The 16468-nt window shown below is 36.9% G+C and overlaps 1 protein-coding gene across 1 annotated transcript; it reads right to left on the bottom strand.

The window, feature by feature from the left end:
* Nucleotides 1-14343: 14343 nt before the first annotated feature.
* LOC138368492 (uncharacterized) lies at nt 14344-14700 on the bottom strand. Its single transcript, XM_069331013.1, has one exon. It carries the CDS (start codon nt 14698-14700, stop codon nt 14344-14346), a length of 357 nt encoding a protein of 118 aa, XP_069187114.1.
* Between the last annotated feature and the right edge of the window lie 1768 nt (nt 14701-16468).

Raw genomic sequence — 16468 nt, 5'->3', positions numbered from 1 at the left:
GAGGGTTCATGTCCTGTATGTTATTTTGCTAAATTCTGCAGTATTGTCATTGCAACCGGATTGTTATGTAAATCACTGTGATTTGTTAGTGTGATTTGTCATTGTCGTGGGGGAACTCGGCTGTAGACGAGTACTTGGGTACACATATATTCTCCTGGTTATTTGGTAGGACATCGAAGTCCAGTATTCAGTGAGGTGATTGCGAGGCAATTAATATAACGTAACCAAGGGAACGCCCATTGCTTTAAGAGAATTTGTTCTTTGACAATTTGAGTAACGTAGAATACGTTTGGGTTAATTTACTTTCCTGCAAGCAGCTACGGTAGTCTCGAGGAGCCTAGCCATCAGCCAGATAAGAATTAGAGTATTGTCTGTCGTAATTAACGGTCAGTGGGCCGGGTAATTGACGTGTTTCAGGAAGTCAAAGTAATTAACCTCGATCCTCGTTTGATCGACTCACACGAAGGCTACATTGTTCCATTAACGTAACGTCGTTATCTGCCCGGAAGTACCGGCATTTGATTGACTCGCGAGAGGAGTAACGTCATTTTAGAATAACGTAAACGTGGGGCTAATTACTGTTATTAGTCGCCTGAATTGATCTGAGTATGGAAGGCTTAGACGGAATTCATACCTTAATGTAAATTGCTGAGCCAGTGTGAAAGGTTGCGTATTTTAATTGTTTAATTATTGATCTTGAGGATAGTAATTAATTACTCTAAAGGTAATCACGAGTGATTACCGTTCTCTTAGCACTTTGGAGATTGCAAATCAGAGTTTACCATCGCTGAGTGATTAGTAACCGATTAACGTAAATTAACGTAACTAGTAAAGAGATTAATCAGCTGTCTGGAAGTACAGGGGTTAATGGGATTTTCTCACTGAATGCTCGACGGGTAGAGTGTTATTGATTTCCGCGTTACTAGTGACAGTTGTAAGAGTTGTTAATTTAACGTAAATGTTACCTTGTTATTAACGTAAATCAATTGTTATTGATCGTTGATCGTCCGTGGGACGGAGTGTTAACGTAAGGATTAATTTGAGGAAGGGTGCTGGAGTTGCCAGTGAACCCATTAGTTATTGTTGTCATTGAAAGACTACTGATTTGATTGCATTGCAACCGCTGTTGCAGGTGTAGACTGCACTGAGGCGTGGAACAGTTAGGAGGTTACTGGAGACGTATTTCAGAACCTACTGTGTCATTTGTTGTAATTGTGATTATAGATCTGTTAGTTCTTGTTTCTTGTTGATTCCTCTGTGGTCACGCTTATGTTCGAGTTAGTTCATTATGCAGTCCGAGGGGCTGGTGTCTAGCTGTCATTGATAGTGTCACAGGAAGGATTTCGAGTAACGTCATTGACATTTCTTTTGTTTTGTTGTAGTAGTTAGTACTTTATTGAATAAACTAAGTTGTTATGGTTAACACTGTCTTTTCGTTGCACCCCCACACATTATTATTGTTGTGCAAATGTTCTTCACACTCGACTAATAAAATTGAGACTAATTTTCTGAGCTTTGGATCAAATATACGACACCACACAACAATAAATTATTGTTGTGAGAGCCCGTGACCTACTCGTTAGATTCGCTTCGGCGATTGGCGAAGGTCGGCGGCCTAAGTGGGGGGGATTTCAATTTTCATTGGGGTCTCGGCGTTTGCTCGTGCCTAGCCAATTGTTCATACATGGTCCCAAAGTGAGGAATGAGCTGTTTACTACACTGGTGTGTTAGCTAAGCAAGTCCTTCCTCAGGCGACCTAGTTGAATATCACGACAGGAATAAAGGTTAAAGAATAAAGAAAATTCTTAGAAATTTTGCGAACTAAAATTCCCTATACCAATTATAATTTATTCCACAAATTCTCAACTCAAAACTCTCACACTCATATACTGCCAAAACAAATGCGCCGACCTCAAAAAAGTTGACGGAGACTAGTAAACTACTCAAAACTTATAACAAATACATGACTCAACCTATTTATTTAGACGAACTTTTTGTAGCCACTTTGGCAATGAATGGCAAGTTGATAGCCATATAATTATCGCCATAGTCCAAATGTTGGTTTCTCAGTTGACTATTTGGTACATTTCTGTCATTAACGCAGAAACATTACAGGAACTTTTTGGCAATAATCGATGTCTTTAGGAAGCTTTAAATGAAGAACTCGATTTAGTCAAAAAGTTATGACTTTATATTATATATATATATATATATATATATATATATATATATATATATATATATATATATATATATATATATATATATATATATATATATATATATATGTCGTACCTAGTAGCCAGAACGCACTTCTCGGCCTACTATGCAGGGCCCGATTTGCCTAATAAGCCAAGTTTTCCTGAATTAATATATTTTCTCTAATTTTTTTCTTATGAAATGATAAAGCTACCCATTTCATTATGTATGAGGTCAATTTTTTTTTATTGAAGTTAAAATTAACGTAGATATACGACCGAACCTAACCAACCCTACCTAACCTAACCTAACCTATCTTTATAGGTTAGGTTCGATTAGGTAGCCGAAAAAGTTAGGTTAGGTTAGGTAGGTTAGGTAGTCGAAAAACAAATAATTCATGAAAACTTAGCTTATTAGGCAAATCGAGCCTTGCATAGTAGGCTGAGAAGTACGTTCTGGCTACTAGGTACGACATATATATATATATATATATATATATATATATATATATATATATATATATATATATATATATATATATATATATATATATATATATATATATTAGTATATTTTGGTAGCAGTCTTTCCTGTAGACATATTTTATTAAATATGACCGAAAAAGTAAGATTAATAATTCTAACACGAATTTTCTCAATCTTTCGTACATTATGCTTCACTGTTGGAGGTAAATCAAAAATCACTTCTCCAAAATTCATTTTTATTTCTAGTCTGACGCGACACGGGCGCGTTTCGTAAAACTTATTACATAAGAACATAAGAACAAAGGTAACTGCAGAAGGCCTATTGGCCCATACGAGGCAGCTCCTATTCTATAACCACCCAATCCCACTCATATACTTGTCCAACCCGTGCTTGAAACAATCGAGGGACCCCACCTCCACAATGTTACGCGGCAATTGGTTCCACAAATCAACAACCCTGTTACTGAACCAGTATTTACCCAAGTCTTTCCTAAATCTAAACTTGTCCAATTTATATCCATTGTTTCGTGTTCTGTCCTGTGTTGATACTTTTAATACCCTATTAATATCCCCCCGGTTATGTCCATTCATCCACTTGTAAACCTCTATCATGTCACCCCTAACTCTTCGCCTTTCCAGTGAATGCAACTTAAGCTTTGTTAATCTTTCATCATATGAAAGATTTCTAATTTGGGGAATTAACTTAGTCATCCTACGCTGGACACGTTCAAGTGAATTTATATCCATTCTATAATATGGCGACCAAAACTGAACTGCATAATCTAAATGGGGCCTAACTAGAGCAAGATATAGCTTGAGAACCACACCAGGTGTCTTGTTACTAACGCTGCGATTAATAAATCCAAGTGTCCGATTTGCCTTATTACGAACATTTATGCATTGATCCTTTTGTTTTAAATTCTTACTAATCATAACTCCCAGATCCCTTTCGCAATCCGACTTCGCAATCACAACACCATCTAGCTCGTATCTTGTAACTCTATCATCATTACCTAACCTCAGAACTTTACATTTATCAGCATTAAACTGCATCTGCCAATCCTTTGACCATTTCAAAACCCTATCTAGATCAACTTGAAGTGATAGTGAGTCCTCCTCCGAATTAATTTCCCTACCGATTTTCGTATCATCGGCAAATTTGCAAATGTTGCTACTCAAACCTGAATCTAAATCATTTATATATATTATAAACAACAGAGGTCCCAGGACAGAGCCTTGAGGCACTCCACTTACAACATTTTCCCACTCTGACTTGATTCCATTTATACTAACTCTCTGTTTCCTTTGGTATAGCCATGCCCTAATCCAGCTTAATATAGCACCCCCAATACCATGAGACTCTATTTTTTTAATCAGTCTTTCATGTGGCACTGTATCAAAAGCTTTGCTAAAGTCAAGGTATACAACATCGCAATCCTTACCACTATCAACTGCCTCAACAATGCTAGAATAAAAAGATAACAAATTTGTTAAACATGAACGGCCATTTATAAAACCATGTTGCGACTCAATTATTAATTTATGTTTTTCAAGATGAAGACGAATTTTATTTGCTATTATAGATTCGAGTAACTTTCCCACAATAGACGTTAGGCTAATTGGTCGATAGTTAGACGCAAGTGATCTATCTCCTTTCTTAAAAACTGGTATCACATTAGCAACTTTCCAAAACTCTGGCACTCTGCCTGACTCTATTGATTTATTAAATATGGTTGACAGTGGGTCACAAAGCTCCTCTTTGCATTCTTTAAGCACCCTAGCAAACACTTCATCCGGCCCTGGGGATTTGTTTGGTTTGAGTTTTACTATTTGTTTAAGAACATCCTCCCTGGTAACTGCTAAACTCGTCAACCTGTCCTCGTCCCCACCCACATAGACTTGTTCGGCTGAAGGCATATTGTTAAGTTCCTCTTTAGTAAATACAGATACAAAATATTTATTAAAAATACTACTCATCTCTTCATCACTATCTGTTATTTGACCTGTCTCAGTTTTTAATGGACCTATCCTTTCCCTAGTCTTAGTACGATATAACTGAAAAAACCCTTTAGGATTTGTCTTTGCTTGCCCTGCTATGCGAACTTCATAGTTTCTTTTTGCTTTCCTTATCTCTTTTTTAACATTTCTAACCAGTTGTACGAATTCCTGTTCTAAAGTGACCTCCCCATTTTTAATCCTTTTGTACCAAGCTCTCTTTTTACCTATAAGGTTCTTCAAATTCTTTGTTATCCACTTTGGGTCATTAGTATACGATCTATTCAATTTGTATGGTATACTACGTTCCTGTGCTTTGTTTAGAATATTCTTAAATAAGTTATATATTGAATCCACATCGAAATCCCCATTTAAGTCACCTATCGCTGGGTTCATGTCTCGCTCCAAGACCGGCCCACACCCCATACCCAAGCCTTTCCAATCAATTTGACCCAAAAAATTTCTTAGGCTATTAAAATCAGCTTTTCGAAAATCTGGCACTTTAACAGAATTTTCTCCTACTGGTCTATTCCATTCTATGCTAAATCTGATTTCTTTGTGATCACTGCTCCCTAGCTCACTCCCTATTTCGATGTCATTAATTTGCGTTTCCCTGTTAGTTAACACTAAATCTAAAATATTATTTTCCCGTGTTGGTTCCTTAATGTGTTGCGTAAGAAAGCAATCGTCAATTAATTCTAGAAAATCTTCTGCTTCACTATTCCCTGTTTTGTTCAACCAGTTTATTCCGCTAAAATTAAAGTCACCCATGACATAAATACTGTTAGATCTAGATGCTCTAGATATTTCATCCCATAGATGCTTTGCTTCCATTCTGTCTAAATTTGGTGGCCTATATATTACTCCTATTATAATATTATTAGCTTTTTCGTTTAATTCAATCCAAATAGTTTCTGTGTGTGGCTCTGTTTTGATTCCCTCTTTGAGACTACATTTCAAATTGTCCCTAACATATATGGCTACTCCACCTCCTCGTCTAATATATCTATCTGTGTGAAATAGTTTAAATCCATATATTTGATATTCAGCTAATAGTTCTCTATTTTCTACATTCATCCACGTTTCGGTAAGTGCAATAATATTTATTTTTTCTGTGCAGACAAGAGCATTTAATTCGTTAATTTTATTTCTTAGACTTCTACTGTTAGTGTAATATACCCTAAGTGAATTGTTATTTTGCGGACCTTCTCTTTCCCTGATCGTTTTGCCAATTCCTTTCTCCCACAAACACATACTTTTATTACCTCCTTCCTCCAAATCAATTCCCATACCTCTATCTACTAACAGTTTAAACCCAAACAAACACCTCTAACCACTTCTTCTAGCGAGTTCGCAACAGCAACAACCCCAGCTCTCGATAGATGCACCCCATCACGAGCATACATTTCATTTCTTCCATAGAAGTTTTCAAAGACTTCCATTACATTTTCAAAGACTTCACAAATACACAACTGATTAGAACTTGCGTTTCCCTGATTTTATATCTACATTTGAGTGAGGTGGGAAGGGTGATGTGGCATTACATTTGAGTGAGGTGGGAAGGATGATGTGGCATTAGAGGATATTAATAGGGTATTAAAAGTATCAACACAAGACAGAACACGAAACAATGGATATTGAATAGAAGTGTTTGTAGAAAGCCTATTGGTCCATATTTCTTGATGCTTCTATATTGGAGCGGAGTCTTGAGGTGGGTAGAATATAGTTGTGCAATAATTGGCTGTTGATTGCTGGTGTTGACTTCTTGATGTGTAGTGCCTCGCAAACGTCAAGCCGCCTGCTATCGCTGTATCTATCGATGATTTCTGTGTTGTTTACTAGGATTTCTCTGGCGATGGTTTGGTTATGGGAAGAGATTATATGTTCCTTAATGGAGCCCTGTTGTTTATGCATCGTTAAACGCCTAGAAAGAGATGTTGTTGTCTTGCCTATATACTGGGTTTTTTGGAGCTTACAGTCCCCAAGTGGGCATTTGAAGGCATAGACGACGTTAGTCTCTTTTAAAGCGTTCTGTTTCGTGTCTGGAGAGTTTCTCATGAGTAGGCTGGCCGTTTTTCTGGTTTTATAGTAAATATTTACTATAAAACCAGAAAAACGGCCAGCCTACTCATGAGAAACTCTCCAGACACGAAACAGAACGCTTTAAAAGAGACTAACGTCGTCTATGCCTTCAAATGCCCACTTGGGGACTGTAAGCTCCAAAAAACCCAGTATATAGGCAAGACAACAACATCTCTTTCTAGGCGTTTAACGATGCATAAACAACAGGGCTCCATTAAGGAACATATAATCTCTTCCCATAACCAAACCATCGCCAGAGAAATCCTAGTAAACAACACAGAAATCATCGATAGATACAGCGATAGCAGGCGGCTTGACGTTTGCGAGGCACTACACATCAAGAAGTCAACACCAGCAATCAACAGCCAATTATTGCACAACTATATTCTACCCACCTCAAGACTCCGCTCCAATATAGAAGCATCAAGAAATATGGACCAATAGGCTTTCTACAAACACTTCTATTCAATATCCATTGTTTCGTGTTCTGTCTTGTGTTGATACTTTTAATACCCTATTAATATCCTCTAATGCCACATCATCCTTCCCACCTCACTCAAATGTAATGCCACATCACCCTTCCCACCTCACTCAAATGTAGATATAAAATCAGGGAAACGCAAGTTCTAATCAGTTGTGTATTTGTGAAGTCTTTGAAAATGTAATAAGTTTTACGAAACGCGCCCGTGTCGCGTCAGACTAGAAATAAAAATGAATTTTGGAGAAGTGATTTTTGATTTACCTCCAACAGTGAAGCATAATGTACGAAAGATTGAGAAAATTCGTGTTAGAATTATTAATCTTACTTTTTCGGTCATATTTAATAAAATATATATATATATATATATATATATATATGTCGTACCTAGTAGCCAGAACGCACTTCTCAGCCTACTATGCAAGGCCCGATTTGCCTAATAAGCCAAGTTTTCCTGAATTAATATATTTTCTCAATTTTTTTCTTATGAAATGATAAAGCTACCCATTTCATTATGTATGAGGTCAATTGTTTTTTATTGGAGTTAAAATTAACGTAGATATATGACCGAACCTAACCAACCCTACCTAACCTAACCTAACCTATCTTTACAGGTTAGGTTAGGTTAGGTAGCCGAAAAAGTTAGGTTAGGTTAGGTTAGGTAGGTTAGGTAGTCGAAAAACAATTAATTCATAAAAACTTGACTTATTAGGCAAATCGGGCCTTGCATAGTAGGCTGAAAAGTGCGTTCTGGCTACTAGGTACGACATATATATATATATATATATATATATATATATATATATATATATATATATATATATATATATATATATATATATATATATATATATATATATATATATCGTACCTAATAGCCAGAACGCATTTCTCAGCCTACTATGCAAGGCCCGATTTGCCTAATGAGCCAAGTTTTCATGAAATAATGGTTTTTCGACTACCTAACCTACCTAACCTAACCTAACCTAACTTTTTCGGCTACCTAACCTAACCTAACATATAAAGATAGGTTAGGTTAGGTTAGGTAGGGTTGGTTAGGTTCGGTCATATATCTACGTTAATTTTAACTCCAATAAAAAAAAATTGACCTCATACATAATGAAATGGGTAGCTTTATCATTTCATAAGAAAAAAAATAGAGAAAATATATTAATTCAGGAAAACTTGGCTTATTAGGCAAATCGGGCCTTGCATAGTAGGCAGAGAAGTGCGTTCTGGCTACTATGTACGACATATATAAATATATATATATATATATATATATATATATATATATATATATATATATATATATATATATATATATATATATATGTCGGGGGGGGGGGTGGAGGGAAGGGGGTGGTAGGAGAAAAGCACACAGAAACTGTATTGGAGGGGACCCACATTCCCTCCAATGCGTTATGTGTGGTTTCCTCCGAGGCTATGGGTCCCCCTTCTTCCAGCCAGAGGTGATATATATATATATATATATATATATATATATATATATATATATATATATATATATATATATATATATATATATAAATATATATATATATATATATATTATAATATATATATAATATATATATATATATATATATATATATATATATTATAATATATATATTATAATATATATATAATATATATATATATATATATATATATATATATATAATATATATATATATATATATATATATATATATATATATATATATATATATATATATATATATATATATATATATATATATATATATATATATATATATATATACCACCTCTGGCTGGAAGAAGGGGGACCCATAGCCTCGGAGGAAACCACACATAACGCATTGGAGGGAATGTGGGTCCCCTCCAATACAGTTTCTGTGTGCTTTTCTCCTACCACCCCCTTCCCTCCACCCCCCCCCGACATATATATATATATATATATATATATATATATATATATATATATATATATATATATATATATATATATATATATGTCGTACATAGTAGCCAGAACGCACTTCTCTGCCTACTATGCAAGGCCCGATTTGCCTAATAAGCCAAGTTTTCCTGAATTAATATATTTTCTCAATTTTTTTCTTATGAAATGATAAAGCTACCCATTTCATTATGTATGAGGTCAATTGTTTTTTATTGGAGTTAAAATTAACGTAGATATATGACCGAACCTAACCAACCCTACCTAACCTAACCTAACCTATCTTTACAGGTTAGGTTAGGTTAGGTAGCCGAAAAAGTTAGGTTAGGTTAGGTTAGGTAGGTTAGGTAGTCGAAAAACAATTAATTCATAAAAACTTGACTTATTAGGCAAATCGGGCCTTGCATAGTAGGCTGAAAAGTGCGTTCTGGCTACTAGGTACGACATATATATATATATATATATATATATATATATATATATATATATATATATATATATATATATATATATATATATATATATATATATATATATATATATATATGTCGTACCTAATAGCCAGAACGCATTTCTCAGCCTACTATGCAAGGCCCGATTTGCCTAATGAGCCAAGTTTTCATGAAATAATGGTTTTTCGACTACCTAACCTACCTCTCCTAACCTAACCTAACTTTTTCGGCTACCTAACCTAACCTAACATATAAAGATAGGTTAGGTTAGGTTAGGTAGGGTTGGTTAGGTTCGGTCATATATCTACGTTAATTTTAACTCCAATAAAAAAAAATTGACCTCATACATAATGAAATGGGTAGCTTTATCATTTCATAAGAAAAAAAATAGAGAAAATATATTAATTCAGGAAAACTTGGCTTATTAGGCAAATCGGGCCTTGCATAGTAGGCAGAGAAGTGCGTTCTGGCTACTATGTACGACATATATATATATATATATATATATATATATATATATATATATATATATATATATATATATATATATATATATATATATATATGTCGGGGGGGGGGTGGAGGGAAGGGGGTGGTAGGAGAAAAGCACACAGAAACTGTATTGGAGGGGACCCACATTCCCTCCAATGCGTTATGTGTGGTTTCCTCCGAGGCTATGGGTCCCCCTTCTTCCAGCCAGAGGTGGTATATATATATATATATATATATATATATATATATATATATATATATATATATATATATATATATATATATATATATATATATATATTATATATATATATATATATATATATATATTATATATATATTATAATATATATATATATATATATATATATATATATATATATATATTTATATATATATATATATATATATATTTATATATATATATATATATATATATATATATATATATATATATATGACCGCATATTCTGTATTTATTATTTTCTGGTTTAGGGCTTCTATCCCTCTAACTATTTTCTTAGCATCAGGGCTTAATTGAAATGCTAAGAAAATAGTTAGAGGGATAGAAGCCCTAAACCAGAAAATAATAAATACAGAATATGCGGTCATATTCAATGAAACATGTTTGAAAGAAAACCTGCTGCCAGTATACACCAATATATATATATATATATATATATATATATATATATATATATATATATATATATGTCGTACCTAGTAGCCAGAACTCACTTCTCAGCCTACTATTCAAGGCCCAATTTGCCTAATAAGCCAAGTTTTCCTGAATTAATATATTTACTATATTTTTTTTCTTATGAAATGATAAAGCAACCCTTTTCTCTATGTATGAGGTCAATTTTTTTTTATTGGAGTTAAAATTAACGTTGATATATGACCGAACCTAACCAACCCTACCTAACCTAACCTAACCTATATTTATAGGTAAGGTTAGGTTAAGTAGCCAAAAAAAGCTAGGTTAGGTTAGGTTAGGTAGGTTAGGTAGACGAAAAAACATTAATTCATGAAAACTTGCCTTATTAGGCAAATCGGGCCTTGAATAGTAGGCTGAGAAGTGCGTTCTGGCTATTAGGTACGACATATATATATATATATATATATATATATATATATATATATATGATGGTTACAAGATATACATGGGTTGATACAAAAATAATAATGCAAAAAGGTGCTTAAAGTTTATGGATCTCTTGAAAAACACAACAATGAGAAACATTGATGAATGTCACAGACGGGTTCGATCATTATTGCAAGTCAAACACTTCTTCGAATTCCTCTGAAGTTGAAGTTGGACTAGTGCCCAAGACGCAACAGGCATTTCCCCTCTGAATCGCAACACTGAGGCGCTGGAACAAGAAACTTTTTGCTCTCTGGTCTTTTGTAGCCCTGATCAATTTGTCCCCCAATTCCTCCAGGAACTTCAATGCACATTTTCCCCACGAACCGAGGGTCTCCGAGCCGATCGGAACAAAGCTGTAGCAGTGTGCTAGACCTCTGTATATAATAATTTTCTGTGATTCTCTGAAAGAAGAAGCACCACCGCTTTCACGTGTGCTGTAGTGGAGGTAGATACTGGCCAGTGTGGCAGCGCACGTGTAGTCCCATACCACTTGCTTACCATCCTTCCAAGGTAGCAATATATATATATATATATATATATATATATATATATATATATATATATATATATATATATATATATAATATATATATATATATATATATATATATATATATATATATATATATATATATATATATTATATATATATATTATATATATAATATATATATATATAATATATATATATATATATATATATATATATATATATATATATATATATATATATATATATATATATATATATATATATATATATATAATATAATATAAATGGAAATGTTCGTTTGTTCAAAATCGCTAATCTCCGAAAGTTCTTCGCCGATTACTTTGAAATTTTCACACAACATTCCGTTCGCATCCGGCCAGATTTTTATATATATACTACATAGATGTCTCCTCTGTGAAGGTAAAAAAACATGCTTTTTCTGAAAAACTGAGTTTTTCATGTGAGGGAAATCTTCGAAATCTCTTTACCGATTGCTTTGAAATTTTGAAACAACATTGCATTCGAATAGGCGCGTCTTTTTATATATCTACTATATACATGCCTCACCTGTGACAGGTAAAAACATGCTTTTTTTGGGAAAACAGCGCCATCTGTTGGACATAAGAGCAACCCTCGCTTTAATCTCCGAAGTTCTTCACTGATTGCTTTGAAATTTTGACACAACGTTGCATTCGAATAGGCGCATCTTTTTATATACCTACTATATAGATGCCACCCCTGTGACAGGTAAAAACATGCATTTTTGAAAAACAGCGCCATCTGTTGCACATAATAGAAACATGCACGCAATACTAAATATGTCACGATTTCCATTTCAATGTTTCCGATTGCATTGATAAATTTTATTTTCATAGACTTCGATTTATTTTATTTTTTATTTAAATATTTTGGGTGACATTATGTTGGAATTGAGCTGTGTTGTTTACCATACCGTTCATTTCGTAAGTATAAGTAGAGATGCCACACCTGTGACAGGTAAAACTATGCTCGCTTGAAAAACAGCGCCATCTGTTGCATGTAAGAGCAACATACATGCTATACTACATATGTGACAATTCCATTTCATTGTTTCTGAATGCATTGATAAATTGAGTTTTCATGATTTTTTTTTTTATTTTCATTTTGATTTAATTATTTTGTGTGAATTGCATTGGAATTGAGCTGTGTTGTTTACCATACCGTTCATTTCGTGAGTATAGTTAATTTTTATTTTTTCATATTTTCATTTATTTTTCTAACTATTTTTCTTATATTCCAGTGATAGGAACATCAGATCACTTGATGTTCCCAATTTTCTAATGGGAAAATCAGACCATTTAGGAAGGCATCGGACGAGGGAGTGGGGAATGGTGGGGACGAGTGGATGGGAGAATGGAGAAGTGTGGGTAGGACAAAAGGACAGGGGAGTGGTCATGGTGGGAAGAAGAGGGGATGGTGGAGTGGGGAATGGTGGGGAGGACTGGAGGACAGAGAAGGTTGCTGTGGTTCAGCAACGCACATGCGTTGCTGAGCCACAGCGCTGCTGTCACCATTATTACTATTATTTCCATAAATCCTTACATGTATCTCGTGTGTTGTAGTTTACTTTGAGTAAACTTTATTATTTTACCACTGCTTTTGGTGTAACCTCCATCTCATTGAGGTTTGTGATTAATAACGTGATTATACTGTACTATTACTGGCATGGCATAGCGAGAGACCCTGTACTGGCAACACGACATTAGATTTGAACACTGGTACTGGCATTCCCTAAAGAGTGACCCTGAGTTGGCAACATGATTGTAAATTTGAATTCTAGTATTGGCAGCACATAGACGGTCCTAGGCTGCTGTATATATATTATATTCGAACTAACAGCGTTGCTGGGACGCTGAGAGAATTACCCAGCTGACGACCAGAAGATAAGAGGTGGAAGTGAGTTACGGCCGGACGTCCGGCAAATTCTCTGCCCGCATAGGTGGGCAGGCCCGGTGGGGGAGTCACATAGTGTACGATTCAGTTTAGTAGTGTGGGCTGGGCCTTCTCCTCTCCCCCTTGGGTCCAAGGTCAAGTGGTGACTGGTCTTGAAGCATGACTAGGAGAACTCCCTGGGGTGATATGTGACACTCTAGTGGACGGAGTGAAGTCCCACGGCGTGAGGTAATAGTATCAGTAGCACGATCCCCCGCTGTTAAACTGTAACCTCATGTAACACAAGGCCAAGGTGAGCGCCGCGTGACAATTGGCCGTTTTTTTTATTTTATAGTAAATTGTGAATTGTATTTTCTAATTTTTGTCTGTAGGGATAACGTTCCTATCAACAATATCTTTCAGGACCCTTTCTTCCTTTTTATGAGCCATTGAAAAAAAGTTGGTGTAAAATAATCTAATGGGGGTACAAGTGTTGTGTTGGTTGACTCTTCAAAAGTTGCATGGCGTTTCACCTTTCTTTTTATATCTTCAACAAAACCGTTAGAGAAGCCGTTGTTGACTAGGACCTTCCTTACCCTACCGAGTTCTTCATCGACTTACTTCCATCCTGAGCTGTGGCTATGAGCACGGTCGACGTAAGCGTTTACAACACTCCTCTTGTGTGTTTGTCTGGGATGTCACTATTAGCATTGAGGCACATTCCTATGTTTGTTTCCTTAGTGTAGACTGCAGTGTGGAAGCCTCCATTCCTTTCTGTGACAGTTACATCTAGAAATGGCAGCTTCCCATTATTCTCCATCTCGTAAGTGAAATTCAACACAAAATTTTGCTCAAATGCCTCCTTCAGCTGCTGCAGATGTCTCTCATCAAGTACCTGTGTAAAAATGTCGTCAACATTCCTGCAGTATATGGCGGGTTTCAAGTCCATGTCAACTAAGACCCTCTGCTCGATGGTACCCATGTAGAAGTTCCCAAACAATTCACCTAGGGAAGAACCCATGGCGACCCCATCTACTTGCTTACACATGTGCCCATCTGGGCTCAAGAAGAGTGCCTCTTTAATGCAGGCTTTGAAAAGTTTCCTTAGTATGTTTTCTGGTATTTCAAGAGGAGTGCAAGCCGATCCGACGATACACTCTGTCCGCTATCATTAGCAATGTATTGTGTGAGCATGAGCTGGGTTTGACCGCTAGTTATTGTGCAAAAAATCATATAAATTCTGTTGTGCTTGAGTAGTCAATGGCACCATTAATCATGCTCCATCTCATTAGTGAGGTAAAATATGCTGTAAAATATCAATGAAATATCATTAGATTTTTTATATTCTAGTCTTGATTCTAATCTAATCTAGACATTAGATTAGTCAACGTATATTTTTGAACAGGTTGAATCAGTATTGACATCAGTTGAATCAGTATACTGATATTTGTTTCAGTATCACATATTTGTACATTATTTAGTGTAATAAATAGTAAGAAAATATTGAAAAAAATTACTTACAAGAGACAGGGTTAAAAATCTCTATCAGAAGCTAGAAATGGAACAGAGTACATTGCCAGGCGCCGTTGTTGCAGACACCGTTGTTCCAGGCGCCGTTGTTGCAGACACCGTTGTTCCAGGCGCCGTTGTTGCTGATACCGTTGTTCCAGGCGCCGTTGTTGCAGACACCGTTGTTCCAGGCGCCGTTGTTCCAGGCGCCGTTGTTGCAGACACCGTTGTTCCAGGCGCCGTTGTTGCAGACACCGTTGTTCCAGGCGCCGTTGTTGCAGACACCGTTGTTCCAGGCGCCGTTGTTGCAGACACCGTTGTTCCAGGCGCCGTTGTTGCAGCACCGTTGTTCCAGGCGCCGTTGTTGCAGACACCGTTGTTCTAGGCGCCGTTGTTGCAGACACCGTTGTTCCAGGCGCCGTTGTTGCAGACACCGTTGTTCCAGGCGCCGTTGTTGCAGACACCGTTGTTCCAGGCGCCGTTGTTGCAGACACCGTTGTTCCAGGCGCCGTTGTTGCAGACACCGTTGTTCCAGGCGCCGTTGTTGCAGACACCGTTGTTCCAGGCACCGTTGTTCCAGGCGCCGTTGTTGCAGGCGCCGTTGTTCCTGGCGCCGTTGTTCCAGGCACCGTTGTTCCGGGCGCCGTTGTTCCAGGCGCCGTTGTTCCAGGCGCCGTTGTTCCAGACACCGTTGTTCCAGGCGCCGTTGTTGCAGACACCGTTGTTCCAGGCGCCGTTGTTCCAGACACCGTTGTTCCAGGCGCCGTTGTTGCAGACACCGTTGTTCCAGGCGCCGTTGTTGCAGACACCGTTGTTCCAGGCGCCGTTGTTCCAGGCGCCGTTGTTTCAGGCGCCGTTGTTGCAGACACCGTTGTTCCAGGCGCCGTTGTTGCAGACACCGTTGTTCCAGGCACCGTTGTTGCAGACACCGTTGTTCCAGGCGCCGTTGTTCCAGACACCGTTGTTCCAGGCGCCGTTGTTGCAGACACCGTTGTTCCAGGCGCCGTTGTTGCAGACACCGTTGTTCCAGGCGCCGTTGTTCCAGGCGCCGTTGTTTCAGGCGCCGTTGTTGCAGACACCGTTGTTCCAGGCGCCGTTGTTCCAGGCGCCGTTGTTCCAGGCGCCGTTGTTGCAGACACCGTTGTTCCAGGCGCCGTTGTTCCAGGCGCCGTTGTTGCAGACACCGTTGTTCCAGGCGCCGTTGTTGCAGACACCGTTGTTCCAGGCGCCGTTGTTCCAGGCGCCGTTGTTTCAGGCGCCGTTGTTGCAGACACCGTTGT

The sequence above is a fragment of the Procambarus clarkii genome, chromosome 25 (assembly GCF_040958095.1).
Source record: "Procambarus clarkii isolate CNS0578487 chromosome 25, FALCON_Pclarkii_2.0, whole genome shotgun sequence".
Taxonomy (NCBI): Eukaryota; Metazoa; Arthropoda; class Malacostraca; order Decapoda; family Cambaridae; genus Procambarus; species Procambarus clarkii.
Note: the sequence above shows the minus strand (reverse complement) of the source record. Positions and strands in the feature narration are given on the sequence as shown.

What these genes read in the sequence shown, in the direction of transcription:
- LOC138368492 (XM_069331013.1), bottom strand. Translation starts at nt 14,700, where the DNA reads ATGGGTTCTTCCCTAGGTGAATTGTTTGGGAACTTCTACATGGGTACC.